Raw genomic sequence first — 26,086 nt, forward strand, 5'->3', positions numbered from 1 at the left:
CAAAAATAACAGTTTGGATCTTCAAATAGATTTGTCAAAACACTTGTAAAGAGCAGAAAAAAACTTTTATTTTCTACTCAGAGTAACCACGTAGTGAATAATTCAAAGTATTTGTCAAGACACACCTGAACTCCCACTGAATTGTTAAAAAACAGAGAGGATTACTGTTTGCACTGTACATGCAATCCAAGAGAATTACCTATTCAGCTGATAATTTATACTGAGGCAAAAATAAATCCTTCTTTTTTTTGCCAATAGTTCCAAAATTAGACGTATCAGCACCACTATTTGCAACAGATGAGGAACACAAGATGCCCTTTCTTACAAAGCTGTTTAGAACTGTTTTACTAAATGCGGAGCTACTATAGCATGAGATGGGAAATTGAAGTCCAACAGCTGGAAGCAGAATTATGTGGTTTTACAACTGCTAATTTAGACAGACAGAATATCACATTGTCTTCCTCTAGTTTATTCTCCTCTAATAAGGTAACATATTCTCAGGATTTAATGCATTGCAAGCCTTCCTGGCTTAGAAGGCTCAGTGTGCTACTACTCATTATAAAATCCCTATGCCTCTTAGCCAAATACAACATCTGCTTTTATAGTTTGTGCTTTAAAACAAAAATTTCCATGAAGCAAAGGTGAAAAATAGCACTAATCTTGTCATGACCTGAGTTCCTTTACATACAGATAATAATTCCACAAAAGATCAGCCCTTAGAAACCATTAAGTTTTGTTTCCCTTTAAACAGGTCTCTACAATGACCTGATGTGCCTGACCTTCATTTCCTCCACAGCATTCTCTAACTCTTCAGGGGACTTGTATTCAAAATCCTTCTCCAAATATTCTTCCTCAGCTTGGGTCATCCATTCTTGCATCTCTGCCAAATCCTTCTTCAGATTTACAGCTTTTTCCTGACTTTCAGACAGGCGATTTTTCTGACTAATGATCTAGAATTCAAGGTGAAGAAAGAAACAGAAGTTTTGGTACATAAATGTCCTCGTGCACGTGAAAAACCACAGGTTTCTGTTAAAACATTTTCTACCAAAGTATTTTTAAGCCATAATTAGCAAAATTAAAATTAGCTGTCTCCCCCCTCCATCCATGTCACTTTTAGCAGATCAACAAAACCTAGAGGTAAGGAAAGGAGAGAGGATATAGATTTTGTCCCTTTGTGTAAACTGGTGGCAATTCAACTGTCAGATGTGGAGAGGGGGGAATGACAAAGGGTGAAGAAAACACTCTTCTGATCACAGATATCATATAGTTAGGTACAGCCTTATACAGAACACTTTAACACCATCAGGCCTCACACTCTTCTACAACCCAGCCAGTCTGGATAAAGGTTCAACGTCCATCAGCAGCAAGGTTTTCTTTGTCAGGCACTGTGATGAATGTAAAATGTTTCTACAGAAAGCTTCCATCCAAAAGAAACATCCACATACTCCAGACTGAAGTGGCAGTCTGTCTATACCCATTTATTTTCAAAGCCGCCTGGAAGGAGGCTGAAATTACTCAGAGTCAGAATAGTACTTCAAATTTCAGGGGCTAGATTAGGTGGCCAGATTTTTTTTTTTTCCTGAGAAAAGAAAAAGCAGTATGAAGCAAAGTAAATATTTCATTTTTATATACAAATAATTGAACTGAAAGGAACACAGTGAACTCCTCAAATACCTAGAAATGTACATATAAACAAAACTCCTGTTGCATAGGGATTCCCTAACATATTTGCACTTGTGAAGGATTTACTGTGCCAGGTTGAATTTTAGCCTTTTTGATAGCAGAACAAGTAGAGCATATTTGTTGAAGAGTCAAAGATATATTGTCAAGAGTCCAGAGAAGGGCAGTGAAGATGATCCACGAGCTGGAACACCTCTCCTGGGAAGGCAGGCTGAACGAATTCAGCTTGTTCTGCCTGGAAAAGCGAAGGCTGTGGGGAGACCTCATTGCGGCCTTCCAATACTTAAAGGGCATTTATAAATGTGAGGGAAATCAGCTTTTTACATGGGTAGATATTGATAGGACAAGGGGAAATGGTTTTAAACTACAGGAAGGGAGATTCAGATGAGATGTCAGAGGGAAGTTTTCTATGAGAGAATAGTGAGATGCTGGAACAGGTTGTCCAGAGAGGCTGTGGATGCCCCATTCCTGGAAGTATTTAAGGCCAGGTTGGGTGGGGCCCTAGGCAATTCAATGAAGTACTTGATCTAGCAGCTGGCAACCTTGCCTGTGGCAGGCGAATTCAAACGTGATGATCCTTGGGTTTCTCTTCAAGCCAAGCTATTCATTCTATAACACTAAGAAACTGTTTCACTCCTTCACCTCTTCACCACACTCCCAGTGTCATGGAAATGAACAGATGCAGTAACAAGCAAGCGCTAGCAACATATGAAGAACTCACCTGCTTGCTCAGTTTCTCCCATTGAGTCTGGCAGTCTACTAGCTTAGATTTTGCCCAAGTATTTATGCCTGCAATAGACTGACTTCTTAAAGCTGACTCCAGTTCTTTCATCTCTTTCAGTGAAGGCTCAATCTTCTCCATTTCATTAACAAAAATCTAAACACACATAGAAAATAAAAAATAAATGTATAGAGTACCCATGATTTTGTAATTTTAAATTATTTCAAAGAAACTTTACTTAAGAAAAAAAAGTGAGCAATGTTTGCTGCACCAGACTGTTTAGAACAATCCTGCAGTCGCCTAAAACATCAGAGCTGTGCAACTAAAAATACATCTTGCCATACACAGTGCAAACATTCTTGCACATCAGATGTCAACACTAGAACAAGTCAACTTTCAAGATGATGTATTTCAAATACCCTGATGTTTCTAGTATACCTCAGATGCATATTCTTCCTCCAGAAACAAACGTTTGAGGTTACACTGTGATCAGTTACTGTCGGTTGACATTCTACCTAACTTTGATCCTTATGTGGCACCAGATTGGAAGGAATCTTAATTGCAAAGCACATGGAACTCCTAAACCATACAAGTTTAATCATACATATTTGCTTATTATTTTTAATATCCTTGAAAGTTTTATGCAGAAAGAAGTTTTCACCGATAGATTCAAACTGTTTGTCATAAAACTGAGAAAAAAATTAAACACTTTTACAGAAGAGTTCATGTAAATTGTGGATAAGTATTTTTAAATATAGTGAAGAACTCTGAAATGTACAAAGCGTTATGGCTATACACACAAGAAAGCACATAAAACTTGGTTCTGAAATAGATAAGACAATTCTGTCAGACTTTACATAATATACCACAGGCAATAACAGTGGCAAAGTAAAAAAGAAGAGATGGTAAATGTATGATTTCAGAAGATTCCTTAGGAAAACAAAACTCACTGTGCATTGGTCAAGCTGTCTTTGAAGTCCTTCAGTATCTCCTTGAGCAGCCTTTTCTGTCAGTAAGAAGCCTTTCACGCCATCCATCCACTTCAGAACAACTTTTGAATTAGTCTAAATCAAACATAGTAGCAAAGAGTTGATAATGCTGTGAGTGTATGGCAGTTGCATTTCAACCACTTTAATCAGTGCTAAAAGAATGTTCCAGAACGTGCAAGCATTCCCCAGATTTTGCATCACACCACTTCTATTATTTTCTTCCTTCAATTTCTCTATTCTTAACTTTATGTGAAAACTAAATTCCTGATAGCGATACTCGCACTCATGGGTTAACTGGCATTGTACTCATCCTGGCTATCACACAGAAATGCTGGACAAACTAAGAAGACAAGCACAGCTTCAAAAAGTACGTGGCTACCCTTCACATGAAGGACTTGCTGGAACAATGGAAATTGTCTTTTCTTCACACTATAAACTATGTGCAGCCATTTTCACCACTCTCTTTTGAAGGATCTGCTGCACTCCAATAATGAAATAGGGCCACCTATAGGCATCTGTGTGATTAGATGAGGAAAGCGTAACAGTAAACATACTTGAAAGGTAGAAGCTATGCAGGGAAAGCCTCGAAGAGAAACACAGGCATAAAAAGCAAATACCGTACAGGATTAGATTAAGCACTAAAAAATTCCAGCTGCTGAAGCCAGTGGTAGCTACAGTACGTACTCCATAAAGCAAAACACAGAAATAAATTTATAAATACAGAATTGCAGTCACCCGACCTAAAATTTAGCAGCTGCCTTATATTCTGGGTAAAGTGAGACAGAAGGGTTGCCATCACCTTCCCACACAATTGTGAATGTTCACTATCACCCTTACGAACAAAACCACTACAAACTCGGAGAAAAGATTTTTTTTCTCCTGATTCAACTATGTTATATGATTGCCATTTTTACTAATATAGTTGAACTTTTTTTAATCAAAAGTTCTGGGTTTGTTTTTTTTTTAGCAGATGGTATCTTTCTATTTTGACTCCTTTGTCACAATGGAGCATTCTTACTGGAGAAGCCAAGTCAAAATTCATCAGCATTATCTTCTATTTTACACATCACCAAGGAAGAAAACGCACACTTGTCTTTCAAGATCCATACATTATAAAGTGCTTAAAAAAAAAAACAACTCAGAACTAACGAAAACACATAGACTAAGATTACATTTACATCTAGGACAATGATACCATTACAGCTCAAAGTCACAATACTTTCCACAAACCTATTCTTTTTTGGAGGAATTTTGTTCAGTTCATGAGCCTGAACATTTTCCAAATCAGACCCGAGGAGGATCTAACAGTGAACCACAGTCTAAAAATATCTATACCTATATATACACACACATAATTATAAGAAGTTGCTATCCGACAAGGCATTTTAGCTTACACTTAATTTAGCTTGCTTACAGAAAGATATGCACAGCTAGCTAAAGATAATAAGTAGCTAAAATGAATTAAATGGGATTACTCACAAAGTTAGACACATTTAAATAACTTGCTGAATCAGAAGTCAAATATACAGAAGTTCAATGAAGTAAACGCTCCTGCACTGCACAGGTAAATAATTATCAAATGCTCAGCGTAGGCCATGAATGTGTCAGAGTTCCCAGGTGTTAGAAGTGAATTAAAACAATGGATCTACTTCTAAAATTTATTCCAATTTACTGTCTACTTTTCCCTTCACATGACTGTTACAGACAATATCACAGCAAAACCAGCACAGTGCAGAAACAGGTCATGTCACCAGTGCACACACTGCCAGCCCGGGGGAGCCTCCATCACAATAGAAACTGCAGAAATGACATCTGAGAAGCAGGTCCTACTGACGGATCTGCCACTGCCTTGTTCATCTGACTAATGAGGGCATTTTAAGCCATGCTCATTTGTCTACTTACATTTTGTTTTCAAAAACATAAATGTGAGGAAATGCTGTTGCAGAACCTCTCAATTTTAGAAGCGAATTATGAAAAAAGTAAATATTAAATACAAACAAACACTTGCGCACAGTTGTAAGTAACCATACGCTCTTCATGACTTGCCACCCACTTATTCAGTTTTTCCCCCCTCCCCCATTTATTTTTTCCACTTTTATAGTCAGACACTTCATTTTCTCTTTTAACAAGTGCCCAGTCATTATCAATCAAGCTATTTTTGTGTCTCTGGTACCACATCTCCAGTATTGACTCATTCAGTGTCTGCTCCACAAGGAAGAAAACACACACTTTTAAGTAAGTAGGTCTAGCTCAGTGCAGCTACAGAAAAATCAAGACAACCGGAAAGGTAAAATAATTTGATGAGTATGACTGATAAGAAGCTGTTGCACAAATAAGATTGAGAAATGCTCACATGCAGAATATTTATTCCATCATCCTAAACAGCAAATAAGCATTAGAAAGAAAGAGAAGAGAACAAGGCATTGACCTAAATGTGTATCTCAGAGTCAGGAGAAAAATTAAGGAGAAGGAGCTTGCTCATAATTAAACAAGGACCTGGCTAAGCCTGTAAAAGTTCATTTCTTTTAGGAGCCAGTACAAGCCAAACCACTTTGGCAGATCACAAGGTAGATCCCACTGACCAATGGCTCCCCCTCAGCCTGAGGCTGCTGCAGATAGCTACAGAAGGATAGATTCTAAAGAAAACAGATTAAAAGCAGAAGTTGTTTTAGAAGTATGTGTGAAAATACATATATCCTTGAACACGTTTAAAAAAGAGGCTTTTATTTTGATGCTTCATGTAACACAGCCTAACAATAACAAAAATTCTACAAAAAAGAAAAACTCTCTGAAAAGCTGCAACTCCACCTACCATGCATAGGTTGGTTCATGGTTTTCATTTATAATCTCACTAGGCTAGACTGGACTGATATGCTCTTCTTCCCTGCTTCCCTTCTAGGAGCTTAGTAGTAAAATAAAAGGCATCTTAAGTCCTCAACAAAATTATTAGTGAATAACACTTAATGAGCAGGGGCAAGCTTCTCCCTCCAGCATTCTTTCTGTGTATAGTTTTTCACGAGTGTGGGTTTGCATTCTGCTTTTAATTTTAGTTAGAAGACGTTACTCCTACTATGACGGTTTTTTTTCCAGATTTGTGGTTTAAAAAAGGCTTTGAGGTTTTTGCTCTTTCCAGCCATAATCACCAACAGATTGTCCAACTCTGTGCAACATCATCCAAGTCAATTACCAGACCACATTAATGAAGATGCAGACTTCAGTACACATGCATACATCTGTAATTGGGCACTCATTAAAGCTCCTGCCCTGTTGGAACTGGAAAACTCACTGTACATAAACATTTTCTTCACTCGCTTTTTAACAGGCTGTACTAGTTAACTGTTGACAGAAATCAAACTTGAAGGAACAGGTTTCCTGTAGCAGGTATGTAATTTCAGTTTTAAATGTCAACCTAATAAAGTGTCGGGCATCTGACACCAACCACAACAGAGGGCACTCAGCCCGTGGTGGGATCAGGCCTTCAGCAACACAGCTAACATACTCCTCATTCTGGTGGAATCTTTGATTCTGGTACTGGCAAAAGATGAATGCTAATTTTAAGTGCAAAATAGTGCTATTAGAAGATAAAATAATATACTGGACATGTTAAAAGCCACACATAACTCTTCTACAAGTACATTATATGCTTTCAGGCTCTGTCCTGGTCCACAACCATTTCACTTCTCAGTCAGTATCATCCGAATGCAAGAGTATAAGAAAGGAAGGCATCTATAACAATTGAGTCACGTATCAAAAAAATCCTTTCAATTTACCTCAAATAATCTCAACTTGGATGTAACTTCTTCCAGTAGTTTAACATCTTTGGAAGTCTTTAGCCTTAACTTGTCCCAGTGTCCTTGCACGTGCCTGAACTGTTGCGTGTAGACCTTTGTCCTATCAGAAGACTGTTTCTCCAAAGCCTTTGTTTCTTCAGCAAGTTTATCTACTCTGGGCTTCTGGGCTTCCAGTGTCTCACAAACAGTCTACAAGGAGAAGGAGGGAAAAAAATATACACATTCGCTTGCAGTATCAGGTATAACACATTCGCATACAAACACAAATACATCGAAGTAGTCACATAAGCTGAAATAACCATTTCACTAACATTAAGAAAGAATGATAGTTTACCATATAATGTGAGACATAAAAAAATGCTACTGCTCTGTTAAACTGAGCATCTTTGCAATTATACTTAAATTTTAAGAGAACTTCGGAACTGAGAAATGAAATCATTACCATTAATTTAACTTTACAGTATATACATTTAATACAGATAGGTGGGATGCACGCACACACATTTTAACGCATTGTGCTGAGGAAGAATCTCTTTTTTGGTGTGCTTACGCTTTCATTCTTACTTTTCTTCACAAGAAAGAAACAACATAAAATGTACCTTTTCCTCTAAAAGGATAGCTAATGATGCAGTGATAAGATTGGGAACAGGGATATATGCTTCTGAAAACAAGACTTTTTTGTGCAACAAGCCACAGAGACACAGACTGAGTCAACTCCCCGCTCAAGTCTATGCCTGAAAAATTCATCAGTGCCTGTCATGAAGAAGAGGGAGCTGCTCAATCCCAGGCCCACAGGCAGTGCCTTATCCACATTTTGTCCTGATCTCCTGTAACAACCCCTAAAGATCCCACACTGACATACTGTGTCTTCTCAGGTTAATTAGTCTCTGAAGACAACAGGAAGGAGGGATCTGGAAACAAATAAAAAATGACAAATCTCCAGAGGCCAAAAGTCATTGCAATTCAGCCAGTGTATGGAACTAAAAATCTCTGCCAGCCTTAACCAATTCAGAAGAAACATCACTCATTTGTTTCTTGGGTTCTCAAAAAAAAAAAAAAAAAAAAAAAAAAAAAAAAAAAAAAAAAAAAGAGATTACCCTCTGCCAAACAGAGGATAGACAGAAACAGCCTTCCCCCCATACCCAGTAACTGCAACCCTCTTTTTCATTTTATTTTTTTTTGCCATACAGGAAAAAGAAAATGCATTTTTGAATTCAGCATTATTCTACAAAAGGACTCAGGTGGCAGGGGGAGGTGTGAAGTATTTGAGTTTGTTTTGATGGGTTTTTTTGTGTGTTTTAAAAAAAGAAGCAGTACATGACTCCTTTCCTAACTACAGCCCTTGTATTTATAAAGTAATTGTCATCCACAGGTTTTCAGATAGTTTGTATGTTCATAATAGGAAACAAAAACTCCACTTCTACTGCACTGAATTCGTATATCAATTACCCTTATTGTTCACAAACACTTTCTCTTTGAAAGGCAATCTGGAGGCCACTGGAGTACAATCACCCTCTTAAAACGCCCTGGTAGGATGAAACTGGATGAAGTTGCTATCCAGGTGATCACCAGGAAGGCATCCCACGTCTAGCTAGGCTACAGCACTTGCAGGAGCCACAAAGCAGGCAGCCTTGAATCAGCCACATCAACTCCCAACTCCACTAATAAAGCTCCTATGAAGGGGGACACTCCTGGCCCTGACACCCTCTTTGGGGCTCGTTGGCACAAAGTAAGTAAAAAAGGTAATAATTACCTTTGTCTGCTGCAAGGCTTTTTCAACCTTACTAGGGTCACTCAGCCCACCTGCAATTGCCTGCTGCTTGCACTCCACCTCGCTCAGCACATCCTTCAGTCTCTGCAGAGAGCCTAAGAAGTCCTGGCTAGGCAGGCTTTCTGTCTCTGTTATTGTTAGAGATTAATTAATACAAATACAAGAAAAGAACATAAACACAAGAACCAAACTATAAGAGATGTGAATTAGCATATTCTTTAAAAAAAAAAATCATGAAAGATATTGAATCCTGATGAGACATTCCAAGAACTAAAAGTCCACAAATGGCAACATTCTTTTCCTTTCTAAAAAATACGTATATTCTTAGATAAATCTCAATTCCATTTTACGTAATTAAGCACCTGAATTACTTGGAGAGAGGGAAAAATCAGTAATACTTGGGCTTTTGCACATTTAAATCCCCTGAATTTAAACACGTATTCCTACACACAAATATAAAAAAAAACCCTGTCAACTTTCGGCATAACGCTGGAATAGAGGCCTTCTTTGGGAACACCGAAAAGGGAATTTAAGTTTGGACAGAACATCTGCTTGAGGTCCTTCTTTGCACCTCTGATTTTGACCAAGTCTGTCCTCTGTGGAATTCCACACAGGAGGCTGCACGTAATTCAGGAGTTTCAGAATGAAAACTGAAGTTTTCAAAAACTACAGCAAAACAGTACTTTAGCTGTAAAAACAGTACTCTGCTATGCACATCCTCCAGCCTTGAATTCCTAAGCAATTTCATTACTTCACCATGAGTGAAAATTAATCTAGAACTTGCTCTGACTCACCAGGTAGCTTTTCAACAGCTTGCCATCAGAACTTTTGTGCCATTTATAACTAAGGAATGAGTCAACACGCACAGAGAGAAACACAATTATCTAACTTGCTGTTCTTAAAAAAATAGTACCATTTTACAGGGAAAACAAGAAGAGCTTGCTATAAAGCAAACAGGAGAACTAAAATACACCAAATCTTAAAGGAGAAAAAATAGTAAAAATAGCCTCTCATTCATAAAAAAAAGCAAGTCATAATTTCAAAAATGTCAGTATTGATGGTACTGAGCACCACTCAATCAGGGACTTCTCAGACCCTTAACAACCATGAAAAAAGCAGGACTTGGGTCAGTAAGAAAGCCTGCCAAGTTCACAAACGCTTGGTTTCTACACCAGCTGCTCCTCTCCATTACATGGCCTGGGAAATTCTTTAAACTTGCAGCAGTTCAAGCTATTTTGTTAACAAAAACCCTGAACTGGCATTTCCCTCTGCTCTTTAACTATGGGCAATCCAGAGAAAATCAACCATTAGGAAAAAAACAAATAATATACTTACAAATGTAAATGTAACAAACCAAAATACATTTTTTTACTGAGTAATAATTGGCTCAAATACAGTAATGTTCCCTCAAATGACATGTGGCATGAAAAAGAGTATTATAGTCCCACAACATAACCATTTTACTGGTATTCTATATGAACCAATTCATAATAACAATCAAAATAATTACTCTTCACAGTAAGAATTAACTTACACTGTATACATTGTAATTTGAGCATGGTAGATATACATTATTCATACGGTTTTCTGCACTGACATGACTGAAGTTTTCAGGCCTTGTGCAACTCACTGTATAAATGGCCAAATAATTTAGTACTTGAGTTTATTTTTACTGCACACAAAGTAGATGCTCTTCCACCTGGGGCTGTTAACAAAACACTTCCTCCAATTTCTCAAAAACAAAATGAAAAAAAAAACCAAACTGATTATATGTCTGTGTTCTTCATATTCAGCTGTAGAATACCAGCAGAGAGATCTATTTTGTACAATGAAGTCAGCATGCTGGTTTTAACGCTCAGAATAAATTTTTTAATGTAACAAAAGCCCAAGTAGAACATGCCTGAAAAGAAAGCCAAATTCCAAATAATTTGAAATATCAGTGTTACAAAAGCTATTGTGTATGACTCAATGAGGCTGTAAAAAAAGAATGAACTACATTCTCACATTTAGTTTTTAAAAGTTTCCCTTAATCTTTCATTTCTAATTTCTAGTATTATTTGTTTCTGTTAGCGACAGATCCAAACAACTTTTCAAACTATATCATTCACTTTAAGTATGGTTTTGCTAATCTATTAAACATAGTTTTATCCATTCACAGAGAAACGTGTATACGCATGTAACAATATAATCTACGAGTATCAAAACAAGACTGCATTAGTATGTCAATGTAAAATGATATAGATACAAAATGCACATTTAATTTTAGATTTTGTTACAGGGGAATCCCAGTTTGAAATTGGGAACAAAAGCCTTTGACAAAAATATAAATATTGTGTTTGAATTATTCGCTCACTGAACATCACTTACAAGTATTCCTTCTCTCTAATTTCCTCGCACTACTGTTTTTTCACATTCTCTCTTTACAACTTTATTCCTAGTTATAATTGAAAATCTTATACTAAGTCTCTAACAATTCATCATAATTGACGGAAACTATGATCCAAATACTCCTTAAAGACAATCACATAATGTGGTTGAAAGAGAAAAGATTAAAAAAAAAAAAAAAAAATCAAAGAAGTTACTGTCTTACATGAACAATTATAATCTCTGGACAATATTTTCACAGTAACTGCTTTAACTCCAAATTCTCTTAAGCAGCGTCTCTGCAGCACAAAGGCTCCAAGAGCACACTGTTTATCCTGCCATCCAAAAGGTTTTACTCATGAGAAAAGAAAGAAGAAAAGAAGGAAAAAAAAAATCAGAACATGAGAATTAAGAGGACCTTATAAAAGAATATTTACCTTTCTTCAGCTGCTGGTGACGTTCGTCTAGTTTCTGGCAAGTCAACTTGAAGCGATCAAGAAAACCATTCAAGCTCTCCTGAATGAAGTTTGGAGGCACAGGCTGAGATGTGAGCACCTTGCAGGTAGCTTTCAGGTGTTCCAATCGTGGACTCAAGCTTACAAGATAAGTTAACTGCCTCTGTAAGAGATTAAAAACAGAATCAAATTGTGCCCTGTTAAGACAAAGATGTAAGCTAATGTAAAAAGTTATCCTTATTACTTGGGCAACAATGACACAGGTTCCAAAATCTTCCAGTCACATTCAGTGCCCTGGAGCCTCTCAGAAAATGTGAGTTACATTATGGAGGACACTAAATTCCTCTGGGGTATTCTGTGCTCCTGACAGCTTTCAATCAAAAGCAACAAGTTTTGCCACACTTACCTGACACAAATCCTTCAGGACTGCTGAGGACTGGGATGCTGAAGAATCATTTTTAAGCCAGCTCTCCTTTTCAGCTATAACCTTTTCAAGCTCATTCATTTCTTTAAAGTATGCGTTTATATCTTCCTGGTACTTTATCTTTCTGGACAATTCTTCTACAAGTTGAACCACTTCTTTCCATCCTGACAATATTTTCTCCATCAGGCTTTTTAAATCAACTGCAGGAAGTCCCTCTGAACAGATCACATAAATTACTGTTGATTAACTGCAACTAATTTTGATTAACAAGGTTTTAACCATTCATCTCTTCAAATACAGGTAGGCGCATTTCTGGATTAACATGCTAAAGGCTTCACCTACAAGTCAACAATCCTTAAAACGTATTACTAGTAGTGTTTTAATTTTTGATTTCCACAATAGAAGTCAGATTACATGTAAGTAAAATACTCCACTTTTCTTCTTCTCAGGTTTTCAGTTTTTAGTAACATATTGACTCTGAAACTGTCACAATTCTCTTCACAATTCTAATTTCTCTACATGTTGATTCATCAATTTAAATAACTTTATTTTTCCTCCACAAAGGTAAAGGGAAGCCACAAGTTGGAAAGCAGCAATAAATTCATTGAAAAGGTAAATGGAAATCCATCAGCCTGCCTGGGAGACAGTAGGAACTGCAGTTGACAACGTGACAGTGCACACGACATGATTAATAACTAGGTAATAAGAACAGCTACAAAAGCAATCTGATAAAGTTATTTCCCACTCAGTGACTCATGAAGCATGTGCTACACCATCTTTCTGGTAAATCAATGTTACTTGAGGACACAGCACCATAAGCAAAAAGACTTCCCATCCACATGCATTCCATATTCTTTTATTTCCTCAAGTGCCAGAAGCATCTGGCAATTTTGCTGAAGAAACTTCAGTCCGATGTGTTCCACAATACGTTCTTGCCACTGCATGTTTTTGATGTTGATTTTGTATCAAGGTACACTTCTTTATATTAGGCATATTTGGTTCATTTGAACTTATCAGTTCTGTCATTTGGACAGTAGAGCAAGGAGATACATATAGAGGGGTCAATTTCTGTACTGTTTCAGCATAAATACAGCCCAGCATTTCATTCTGGGGAAGCCAGCCAGCTTCTACAAGGGCATTCTGCTCTTGTAGGCTCTGCTCCATACATCCTCCCACTGTGTTTCACACACTGTCCATATGCCTGGCACATCTACAAACTGAAAGCACAGCAGCTGCAACCAGTCCTGTAACAAGAGTATGCAATGACTGGTCACTGCTACTATGGTAAGGCCCGTACAGACCAAAGTGGATGCATACACGTGTGCCCGTATACAAGTACAGCTGGGCCTGGTTTTGGAAAGAAGGCTGTAATTCCAAGTTGGATAAAACACACTAGCAGACCTAACAAAGCTGGGGGATGTGGATTGGTTACATAAGCCTTATTTTCTGCAGATTCCTAACTTTAAGGCAGCAAAAATTAGGAAGCAGTTTTTACATCTTTTTTTACTGACAGAAGCCAATTTTTCAACTATGCATCTTTTAGTATTATCAAAAAATATTGGTTACTTAGCCACAACCTCTCACGGTTGGAGGGGTTTAGAAAAAGAGAAGCGTGAGCAGGGGAAGATCTTTGTCAAGGTTTGAAAACTAAGAAGAGCCACGAGTTTTTAATAATCCAAACTCCACACCAAATCTGTAGCTTCAAGGCCATCAGTGTTCAGGAAATGACAAGCATGTTAAACAACTTCACCTGAATGGAGCAAGGAAGGAGGACTGAAGATGCTTAGCAGATTGAGACATTCTAGCAAATGAACTGGCTGGGAAAAAGCGTGGCAGTTGGGAGCTCCAATAGAAATCAGTACGCAAAACAGCAATAGCATCCTTTCACCAACCTAAATACTATCAGCTACAGAAAGCTCACCAACATTCAAATGCACAGCAGATCTAAAAGATCGTATCTTGATGATCTGAATAGCTCTTTTGTGGAGAAAGTCACACTGCACTGATGAAGTTTAGTCATATTATGAAACAGGATTTTGGCAAGCCTTGAAGATTCAGCTTTCCACAATTTTTCCAAGGATAAGTGTTTTAATTGACAATCAAATCATTTTCTCAAGCATGTAGGCTTCTCTCTTGACTTTGAACTATAAATTGTGACTGTATTATCAAAACATCCTGACAGTTTTTTCAAAAATAGAGAAAACTATGAATAGAAAGATATACACAGACATTCATCCAACTGAAATATGGTTTCAAGATTTCCACTTCAAGATAGTTACATTTTAAAATCTTACACTTAAGTTTTTCACATGATTTAAAATAAAACTAATTCTTCTCCCTAAAAGCACACAAATGCCAATCTATTATTAAGAAATTACTCCTATGTCAATAAAAAAACCCTCAAAAATTTAAAATAATAATAAAAAAACTTGTCTATAAGCTTTACTAGCAATTGGTGATTTGTTACCATTAACAGTAATAATGACCAATGACTCTGAAGGAAATAAAGTGGAGGGAGTGGGAAGGAATGTGCTGCAATGCTTAACTGGAAACAATACATACTTCAGTGTTATTTCCCAGTAAATCACCCAATTAAATTAAACAAAAATAGAAAAACTTTCAAGTCTTTTACCTTTTCCCATTTGATCCAAAAGAATATGTCCGTTTCGTTTCAGATCATCTAGCTTTTGGCTTTTTTCAACCTTTTCTTCTTCTATCACCTACAAATTGAAGCCCAAAAGAACAGTTTCAGAGAGCGTTTTGTTGTTTGTGTGTTTTTATCTAAAAGTATGTTATTTTCCCTTTACTGCCCAAAATGCATTCCAGCACCTTCTAATAGGGATGCTGGTTCTATTTGCTCATAAAAAGATGGATCCCAAGTATTAAATACACAAAAAAGATGAGCACAATGACAGCAAAAATAAAATGATGTTAAAAGGGTTGGAGACACCAGCTATAACATTACACTTCTGGTAAAAAATTATTTAATGTGAACCACTATAAAAAACTTAAATATTCCTTCACCTTCACACTGCCTACTGGGATTTCTGACAGAAACTAACAGCAACCTGTTACTTAAAATTCCAGCAAACACTACAGCATACTGGTACTCCCATTTCACTGAGCTTTAGAGCTTCACTCTCCTTCGTGATAGAGCTACAACAAGGAAAATGCTATGAAACGACACAGATTTTTTTAGAGGAATAAGCTCCTCTCTCAGACATAAAATCCTTTTGAAATTAATGTCCAAGATTATTTCTCTGGCTTAGATTTCCAATAGCAAATTTTAAAGCAGCATGCACTCATTTGCATAGTTGAGAAGATAAAACATTGTCCTATCCACTTAGTGTCCAATCGTTTAAAAACAGTGTTGTCCATAGGAACCTGATGTTCATCTTGGAGCCTATTTTATAAATGGCTACAAGTTTCTATAAGGCTATATAAAGTATTGAGGAATACTGCTTTGATTTTTATTTCCAACAGTACTATCATTCCAAACATTCCTACTGGCACCATTTTCCACTAGCACATTGAGAAGTCTCCCTTATACATAATCTTAAGCATTGTCTTTGGTTTCAAAGCCTGGATCCTGCTAAAGCTCTAGTAAACCTTCATTAACAGGGCATGTTCTAGAACCAAAAAAGGCAAGAACACATTCCTGAAATAGAAAGAACAGATAAAAGAATTATTTCATGGTTCCCACAGGTTATTGTAGAATTGCATATCTTATCTTGCAAACCAGTTCACGAGTTGTAACTATCACTGTTTTCTCTAAAATTAATGTTCCAATCAATGATTGTCCAAACCTTGGAAACATAACAGAACACTTTGGACCCGAGAATGTTTCAAGTCCACCAACCTTGAAGCATGAAGCCAAAATAAAATGCTTTGTAGAAATAGATACTAATCTTGAAGATGTGATTTTTCTCAATTCTGAAGCAAGCATTTGTTATACATGCTCTTAAAATTTTCTTCAGATTGTGTGACCCAACATCAACAAACAGCTGTGTCTAGTTGATCAGATTTTCATGTCTGGCCAGCTTGGAAGTATTTAACAAAAGGACTTAATCCCCATGAAGCACATGGATCTGGTCACACCTCAAGCTGACAGCCAACTTAAAGAAACAAAACATATTATTCACTGCAAAAACTCTCCCTCTCCTCATTTTACCTTTAACTTTTCTTTCACGCTTGAAGTCTCTCTCATCTTCTTGTACTCTTTGATGTCTGTGGCCTGAATGGCAGCTTTTGATTTTGAAATCCAGTCCAACAGCTCAGCACTTTCAGCATCAAACCTGGTTTAAAAGGTTGGACAATTTTGGTTTGGCCCTTTTTTCCCCATTCTGTTGACTGTCTTAAAATCCAAAGTCTTACAGTTCAGTACATTCTAGGTTTTTGAAGAGTTTGCAGTGCTATTCAGTCTGAAGAAAAAGCTAGCAGCTTAGTTGCTCATGGTAATGAGTATGGAAATTTTTTTCTGAATGCTTAGCTGATCGAAAATTAGTTTATCACTTAAGATTTTTGGCTACAGCTGAAATTGCCCATATTTACATAACTTTCTCATGCCTAAAACTTCTAAGCACCATAGCTTATAACTTAAGTCAGTCATGACCACCATTACCACAAAAATACACTCCCAAATTAATCGATATCATACACAACTTGAGAGAAGGACAAAAAAAAAGACTCTACAGGCCACTAGATCTACTACAATTGTATGACTTAACATGATATAAATCCTAATGTGGAATAACAATCTCAGAAGAGATGAAGAATTTATTGTCAGCCACTCAAATTTCTGTGGTAAAAATCAGGATCCTGTAATCAGGATCAGGAAAAAACAGCAGAGGAAAGCTCAGTACTGTCCTTAATACAGTTTAAACTGCTTGCTCTTGACGCAGCACTCTTATCATCTCCCTAGAAAATGAGCCAAAAGTTTAAAGGAGTGGCACCACAAATAAATTTATTTTCTAAAACAAAAACAAATAGCTAAATGATGAGTATGCAACATTTACCTTCATTTATCTAGAAAAAAATTCCTTTAGTTTGAGACATGCTATTTAATGAAAGCTCTGAAACACATTATTAAAAATATAAGCAAAAAAATCAGTCTCTCCAGACACACTTGTGAAAGGAGACATCACTGTAATATCTTATCTGTTACTAAATTCCAGGTAGATTGAACAGGTTTTTAAGGTGTTCGTTGTTTTGTTGTTTGTTTTTTGTTTGCTTATTTTTTAAAGTTTCTCTTGTATATTTTACAGAGACCAGAAATACACAGCAAATCAAAACACTTGGTCCTTTCACTACACTTTTAATCCCATGATGTGAAGACGTTTTTCCAAAACAAAGTAAATAAAATGAATTCTATCTTTCAGCAAAGGAGCTGAAGTGCAAAAAAATGAAGACTTGCTTTTCTGAGGGGAAAAAAGAAAGAGAAAATGGGAAAGGGGAAAGGGGAAAAGAAAAAAAGGAAGAGGGAGAGGAAAAAAACACCATCTCTGCTTTCTTTTGAAATTAATGGAAGCTGCAGGCTTCCTGTTTCTTTGAAAACTCTCCACTCTTCATACCCAAATTCATAACTGAAGCTTAAAGATTCCTCATTTGCATAAAATGAGATTCAAAACCCAAGATCAAGGGAAATAAGCTTATGTATTATCTAATGGGCGAGGGAAAATGGCAGTGACATATACTTACTTTTTCTTTGCTTCACTATCCCCTGGGATTTGCCTTTTCTTTGGAGGTGGTGGTGGAGGTGATTCCTGCCTGGATTCTCTTACCACCACCTTTTCTTTCAATGACATTGTTTCCACAGAAGTCTTCTGTGAAATCTGCGGCATCCCTACACTTCCTACAGCTTGAGTTACCTACACAAAATGATTTAACAAAATGGGTTAAATACCATTTTCTAAGGCAAACTGTAATTTGCTTGTTTGGTTCTTTTTAGTCATCAGTAATAAAAGCCCTTTCTTTCACTCCTACAAGTGATCACACCTATCCTTCAAAAAGCACTCACGAATTATTGTTATCACAGATGCCAAAGCATTCCCAAGGAAAAGACCATTATTCTCATTTTACAGATGGGAGTTACGCACCAAAATTCTCAGTTCAATAAGAATTTCATGCTAGCAAAACTGAATTTAAATCAACACAATCCATTACCTGTGTATTTTCTTCCACAGCTGTTTGGTTCATTTGAAGAAAGTACCAAGGTCCTTTGCATTTATTAACATACAGTTTTGTATCTGATACACATTCCTCACAAAATCAAGCACAAAACTTAGAAAGAGCAGACACACAGAGTAGGTGACCTAAAAACTAATGTAAAAACTCACTGAAGTCAGCAGAATCCTTCCACATTCTTCCATATGTTATAACAGACTAATTCCCGTGAGACTGATGTACGTTTTAGCTAAGCGTATCTTGGTATTTGGGGGGAGTGAATGGACAAGCATGGGATTAAGCACCCTGCACTGTACTGAGCAATAACAAAGTAAGGCTGAAATGGACCCTAGTCATAGATCACACAACTCATTTACTATATGCTAAATGGATTGCAAAGAAGCACTGCAGTCATCACCACAATCATCTTTCAGTATCACCAAAAAGAAGCACATGAGATATAAAACTGTCAAAGTTCTCACAGAAGCCCGTGGGAGTTCTGTCTAAATGAAATATTAGCAAGCACTCAAAATACTAAAATAAACACTTAGCAGTCCAGCCTGGCTGTCAACCTTACATATCAAACAAACAACTGCTCTGATTTCAACAGATAAGACATCACAGATAAGAAATGCCTCTACAACTCCCATTTATTTATTTGTTCTGAGCTTTGTCTTTGTATTATTTCTATTAGTATGTTTAATATTTCTATTAGTATGTTTTTTTATGTATTATTTCTATTAGTATGAAATTTAGTCCACTCGTAGAACTCTTACAAATGTTTTAAAGCATTTGTATTGATTGAAAATACACAGTAAGCCTGCTTTACTCATCAGAAAAAAATAAAGCTTAATCTTTCTGAGAACAGAGTAATGGCATTAGGTATGTAAAGAACTTGTTCTGAAAGTGGAAAAAAAAAAAAAAAAGACATCTTTTCCACAGATAAAAATCATGCGAAAGAGAATTCATTGACCTCTAGCTAGGTGCCAAGAACTTGCCTTGACACTTTTTGCTCAAATCAATAGTTAGTATACACACCTAAATAGATTAAGTAATATTAAAAGAAAAAAACAAAAAAAAAAGAAAAAACAGAGCATAAATAAGTACCTGGTTAGAGTAATCTTCTAGCTTCTGAACCAAACTGTCCCACCTCTGAGTCAGTTCCTCTTGATCATGGTCAATTTGATTGGATGCTCTGCTATTCCCAAGTATTTGGGCCACATCCTGACCCAGCTCATTCAGCTGGTCTAGTGTCTGTCGTTTCATACCCATGTCCTCTTTCAAAATCTGAGGTTAAAAGAAAATATTAAAACATAACAGTAGGAATTCTGCCACCTCTTGGTCTTTAATTCCATGAACAAATGTACTACCTAAGCCAGATGTAGCACAGGTTTCTTGTGTAACAAAACATTAAGGATACACTCAAGGAAAGCACATCCCTGAAAAAGCTATTAATCTGCTACAGCTCTTGAGTTACAGTTACAAATGATTATTTTTAGTATAACCTGTATCAATGCATTAAAAAACAAACCCACACACATCACAACTTGGAAAACACAGCTGTCTAGCGGACTACAAGACTGTCGAACATTCTAAAAACAGGTTAGCTGTTCCAAAGTAGGTCACACCAACCTAGAACGACTATGGAGAAAGTCGTAAGCAGGTTTTTAAAATTCAAGTGAAATAATCTGACAAAGAGAGATCGTAAGTCTGGTTTCCAGACTACAATGCATTCACAGCTCCTACTGGAGTCAAACTCATAACTTGCCATTCACTGAAACTCAGATTTGAAAGGGTAGATCAGAATACAAATACTCACTGCTAGCTTTCGAACATTCACGCTCAGATCTATTTGGTCTCTGAAGTTGCTTGTCTGGACCTTACTTAAGGCATCTTCTTTCTCAGTTAACCAAGCTTTCAATAAGCACTGCAGATTACAAGGAAAATAACACAAGAACATGCCAAGTTTGTCAAACAGCTATTGACAATTTCTTCTTTAAGGTCTTTACATTTCAAACACAGTTCTAAAATTCCTACAATTTCAGTTCACATTGAACAAAATACTACATTGAACGGGGACAAAAAATATCAGACTGGAAAATTAAGTAATACTTTTCAGAGAAAAAAAATCAGTACAATCAGTATTTCCAAGTTATTCATATAGACAAAATATCCATTATAAAGCAGGATTTATAAATACTGGAATTAAATGTAACAAAACTGCATGTATGCTTGCTTTCATTCCCCACCCTTCTTCCTCAGCGATTCAAAACCAGCCATTACAGACAGTTTTCTCACAGAAGCACAGAAGCTACATTGTTAATTCAGAGTCTTTTTAACCCAGACAGTCATAGACTCTAACATTTATTAGTTAACACCGTGTTTAATATCTACTTCCAGTTGCAAACTAGCTTTAAACACTATCTCATTAACTCCTGAAAGGTAGAGCAGTTCTTCTCTGGAGATTACTAGCTTGTGGCAAAGCAAGAAAGTGAGTGTTTAACTTTTTTTCTAGGAAATCTCTCCAGAGTCTCACTATAGTCACACAGTACTCTCATGGAAACTCCTGCAGTAAACCAGCATCAAGTGGCAGGAAGGATTTTATACATTTTGTATTATTTTGTCACTACTGCACAGCTATCACCATAGACTTCAATATGTAGCTTTTTCCTCAGTGAAGCTCAGTTGCACACTGCTACCCCTCTATGTTGAAGAAAAATAAAATAAAATAATGGAGCAAGGCAGACAGTTTTTTTCATTGAAAACACTTCAGAACAGACAGAAGCTTCTCAGGCTAGCTTTGGCCCAGAACTGACTACAGCAACTTCTTGGCCAAGGGGTGAAGGCAAGTTTTTTTTATTGCCACTGTAAAACAATGTGCAAAATGTACAGACAGCAAATGTTATAGTGGTGGAAACACTATAAGGGCTGGGAGAACACCAAATACTCCTTCTTTGGAAAAATCAAGATGCCATCCCAGCCAACTTTTTTTATGCGTAACAGAGGAGCTTAGAAATCCTTCAATGTATACAATTAACTTCTGCTAAATCAGCAGTCAAAGATAGCTCCCCTTAGAAAACTGAAATATAATTATCACAGTGCTGAGAAATATCTGGCACCAATTGAGGAATTTGTTTCCTGAGTGGTAAGAATTGTGCTGAGTTGGCAATGTGGTTTTCAAAAAAAATTTCTAGTTAGCCAAAAAAAGGCTTAAACATCAACATTATTCATCTCTCCACATGGCTGAGTGAAAAGGAGAAATAATATTAACTAAATGTTTTAGGTACTTCTCTGTTATCAAGATGTTTTAATCGGTTTCAAACTGAATTTTTTGGTCCGTTACTGAATAGAAATCTGTAAGTCAAACCTGACAGTAATGAATGTGTTGTATCGACTTGAAAAATTAATGCAAATACAGGCCAACCTAAACCAGCTGAAATTAACTTCTACTTCCTGATTACCTGATATCTGACATTCTACATTAAACAAGAATAGGAGGTTTTTCATTTGTTCAAAGCAATATAATTACATGTAATTTAAAAAAAAAAAAAATCTGAGAGCCAAGCAAGTGCAATGGAAGCTGACACTCTCAACAGTTCTGTAACAGTCAATAAATGGTTATTTTTCCATGTATAACAAATAAAGGTGGAAAGGGCCAGAAAAATGTTCACATAGAGTCATCAAAACAGCAGCTGTAGTCAGTACCTTGACCACTCTAAAGAGAAAAGCTTTTTTGGGATTCCTTATTTCTCAGTTCAGTTTACCTTGCTCAAGAGTTACCAGAAAATACTGGCACATAATTATTTATATATATATATGTATGTATGTATATATGTATATATACACGTATGCTAAGACAGTATTTTAAAGTAAAAAATATACAGCTCTAGCTCTAGCAGCAGGGCAGGCAAATCTGACTAACAGCTGAAAACATGCAGCAGTTACTATTTTGGTACCATTCATGTTTTAGTAGTATTCAAGGTCCACCCACAATGCACAATATCAAAGCAAGAGAAAACTCACAATGCCATCTCCTTCACAATGTGACTGTTTGCCTAGACTCAACAAACTTGTCACAAGCTGCATGTTTCACCACACTGACCTATGCACCAGTTTGTGCCCGCTGCCCCCTATCCTGTTGCCAGGCAGCTCCAAAAAGAGCCTGGTCCCATCCACTTGACTCACACCCACTAGGTATTTACAAGCATTGGTAATATCCCCTCCATCTTTTCTTCTCCAGGCTGAACAGTCCCATGTTTCTCAGCCTTTCCTCATAAGAGGAGACACTCCAGGTTTCTCCTAATAACCTTTGTGGCCGTCTGCTAGACTCACTCCAGAAGTTTCCTGCCTTTCTTGAACTGAGGAGCCCAGAACAGTAACCCAGATGTAGCCTCACGAGGGAAGCTCAACATAAGCTGTCAGTGTGCTTGTATTCCAGGATGTCAACAACAGCCTGGGCTGCATCCAAACAAGCACAGCCAGTAGGCCAAGGGAAGTGACTGTCCCCATTCCGCTATGCTCCCATGAGACTCAAGATGGTGTACTGCATCCAGGTCTGGGTCCCCCAGCATAAGTACAAGAATTTCACAGAGCAAGTCCAGAGGAGGAGCACGAGAACGACCAGAGCACCTTTCTTACAAAGAGGAGCTTAGAGAGTTGGGGTTGTTCAGACTGGGTAAGAGAAGGCTCCAGGGAGATGTCACTGAGGTCTTCCAGTACCTAAAAAGAGCCTATAGAAAGCTGGAGAGTGAATTTTAACATGAACTTACAGTGACAGTGAAAGGGGTAACAATTTTAAACTAAAAGAGAGTAGATTTAGACTGGATATGAGGAAGAAAATCTTTACTATGAGGCTACTGATGCGCTGATTCATAGAATCATAGAATCACAAGGTTGGAAATGACCTGCAAGATCATCCAGTCCAACCGCCTTCTCATTACCATTGCCACCACAAGCACTAAACCACATCTCATAGCTCCTCATCCAGACGCCTCTTGAACACTGCCAGGGACAGCGACTCCACCACCTCCCTGGGCAGCCATTCCAGTGCCTGACCACTCTCTGAGAGAAAAAGTTTTTCCTCATGTTTAACCTATACCTCCTCTGGTACAACTTGCAGCCATTTCCCTGGGTTCTTTCTTTGCCTGGGAGAAGAGGCCAAACTCCTCTTCACCCCAACCTCCCTTCAGGAAGTTGTAAAGTGCAATGAGGTCTTCCCTGAGCCTCCTCTTCTTCAGACTGAACAATCCCAGCTCCCTCAGCCGCTCCTCATAAGACTTGTGCTCCAGACCCCTCACCAGTTTTGTTGCCCTTCTTTGGACATGCTCCAGGACCTCATCACCTTTCCCGTACTGAGGAGCTCAAAACTGAACACAGTACTCGAGGTGCGGCCTCACCAGTGCTGAGTAGAGGGGGATGATCACCTCCCTGCTCCTGCTGGCCACACTATTTCTAGTGCTGGAATACGCTGCCCAGAGAAGCTGTGCATACTCCATCCCTGGGGGAGGGATAAGGCTTCGAGAAACCTGATCTAGTGGAAGCTGTCCTTGCCCATGGCAGGACGTTTAGAAGTAGATTATTTTTAAGGCCCCTTCTAACCATTCTATAATAGTTTTGTCAAAGATTCAGAGTGTAGCGACTCTAATCTTTCTTATTTTGTAGAATACATTGAAATAGATAAATATTAAGTAACAAAATTTTCAAAAGTATTAATCCCACAAGAACATTAAATAGCTTCAAATAGCTGTTTTATGAGGAGGCATAAAATTTCTTGCTAAAAGTTGAGTAAATACTTGCACTGTACTATTCAAGAAATATTGGGAATCCAAACAGTAACCAAAATTCTAGTTCTTTACAGATATTTTCTGATATTTTGTTAAACCCCACTAAGAGATACTTTGAGAAATCAAAAATAAAATTAAAAAAAATAAAAAACCACTGTGGTTAACCCACAGAGCTCACCTGCTCTTCTAGCAGCTCCTGCCACAAAAGCTGAATTTCTTGCAATTTGAGTCGTCTTTCCTCAGTCCAGTGACAAACGGCTGTCCACCGCTCACCCAGCTTCTATAAAAGCAGGAAGCATTCATGAATATTCACAAGCAAATCCAAAAATCAGATATTAAAAAAAAAAGTGTTTTCTTCATGATAAGCTCTTTCCTTAGAATACTTACCTTATTGACATTAGGTGCCATTGTTGATTGTTGTTTTGCACAAAGCTTAAGGTTAAACATTTCAAGAGCATACACTGAACTTAGGGAGCTATATGACTGACCTCAAAAGGAGCAATTAAAATCTCATTAATTCCATTTTAATCGATCCTTTTTTCTAAATGCTTTACAAGGGATACAGCCTAACTCAAAAAAAAAAAAAAAAAAAAAAAACAAAAAAAACCCACAAACAAAAAAAAAAACAGGAAAATAATTCATACAGTATTTCCTAGATAAATTCTATTCACGTGTTTATATATTTTTCCACTAAATTATAACTCTCTGACGAAAATTACCTATATGAAATGAATAATTGTACTGTGTGTTTCCCCATTTTAGTGAAACTGTTGAAAAGGTGCACCACAAAAGTGCCTGAGTCACCGGGGATGCAAGCAGCTTGACTAGTCAGGAATTTAGTCTGAAAGCCTAAATAACTTTCACAGGTTTCATGCTGAGCAAGTTTAATTATTCTTTACATTAATCTTACATTTAAAACTGTATTACTTAAAATTGCTTTCTAAGACAAACTGTCTTTAAGCACAAAAATGTTGATTAGCAATTATATGCAAATATTTTAAATGCTTGCAATTAAAAAAAACCACTAGCACTTTACCTGCAATTGTTCCTCCAGAATAGCTGTCGCACTCTCCCCACTGCCTTCATCAACAATGACAACCATGTGCGTTAGAGAGTTTACCTTCACTTGTTCTGCCTCCAGGTCATTCTGCAAGCTCTAGAAAACACATCACTGATTACAAACTGCAAATATTTAGCAAGACTGCTAGAAAATAATCTAAAACCCTTCTGTTAAAATACTGGAAAATAAATAAATGTTTTTGAAAGTATGCACTGTTCTTGTCTAGAAGAATTATATGACAGTTGCACTGAATTTCTATACATCTACTGCTATAGATAAGAGAATACTTAATACTTACCCTTTGAATACTTAAATACTTAATACTTACCCTTTGATACTTGATTAGCAATACATACATTTTTAAATTGAATACATACATCAAATGGAAAAACCACTATGAATTTAATATTTAATATGAATTTTAATATTTAATAATTCACATTTCTCAAAACCTAAGTACCAAATACAATAGACACAAACTGATACCTAGCAACTGCAAAAAGTGTACCACTCCAATTAGTATAAAATTATCTGTGCATTTAAATCTTCATACAACTTCTGGCAGCTAAGCTTCTGGTTGAAGCCTACCTCTCAAATAACTCTGCAATATCCATACTTCTTCAAAGTACTGTAAATATCACTTTCCATCCCAGAAAATCTTAAGCTACTGTATGATCAACAAGTCTCGAGCTCCACAGCCTTTGAAGACAAGAGCAAGAATGCAAGTGTGGGACAAGAAACTACACAGGCTAAGAATACTCAGCAGTTCTTGCCCTGTGAGGTATGTTCCAAGTCAGAGAGAAGGTCAAACCTCAGCACTGACTGCAAAAACCAAAGCTGCAAGCATGAAAAATATTAAAAGATCACTTTTCAAAAAACCAGTATA

At 37.0% G+C, this 26,086-nt stretch overlaps 1 protein-coding gene across 3 annotated transcripts in view; it reads right to left on the reverse strand.

Annotated features, from left to right (window-relative positions):
- Positions 1 to 26,086, reverse strand: part of UTRN (utrophin) — a 347,751-nt gene that overhangs the window by 238,309 nt on the left and 83,356 nt on the right. For all 3 annotated transcript variants that reach the window (XM_042814678.1, XM_042814669.1, XM_042814661.1), the window contains exons 12-25: positions 25,177 to 25,296; positions 24,319 to 24,420; positions 20,177 to 20,284; positions 19,465 to 19,644; positions 17,893 to 18,062; positions 16,367 to 16,490; positions 14,828 to 14,915; positions 12,178 to 12,410; positions 11,754 to 11,934; positions 8,935 to 9,080; positions 7,161 to 7,370; positions 3,352 to 3,465; positions 2,402 to 2,557; positions 780 to 950 (exon numbers count right to left, since the gene is read on the reverse strand). In XM_042814678.1, the coding sequence (XP_042670612.1) occupies positions 780 to 950; positions 2,402 to 2,557; positions 3,352 to 3,465; positions 7,161 to 7,370; positions 8,935 to 9,080; positions 11,754 to 11,934; positions 12,178 to 12,410; positions 14,828 to 14,915; positions 16,367 to 16,490; positions 17,893 to 18,062; positions 19,465 to 19,644; positions 20,177 to 20,284; positions 24,319 to 24,420; positions 25,177 to 25,296 (2,103 nt within the window). The remainder of the gene's footprint in view (positions 1 to 779; positions 951 to 2,401; positions 2,558 to 3,351; positions 3,466 to 7,160; positions 7,371 to 8,934; positions 9,081 to 11,753; positions 11,935 to 12,177; positions 12,411 to 14,827; positions 14,916 to 16,366; positions 16,491 to 17,892; positions 18,063 to 19,464; positions 19,645 to 20,176; positions 20,285 to 24,318; positions 24,421 to 25,176; positions 25,297 to 26,086) is intronic.

This window comes from Centrocercus urophasianus, unplaced genomic scaffold (genome assembly GCF_019232065.1).
Source record: "Centrocercus urophasianus isolate 14NV4802_14NV808 unplaced genomic scaffold, USGS_Curo_1.0 seq_10, whole genome shotgun sequence".
NCBI lineage: Eukaryota > Metazoa > Chordata > Aves > Galliformes > Phasianidae > Centrocercus > Centrocercus urophasianus.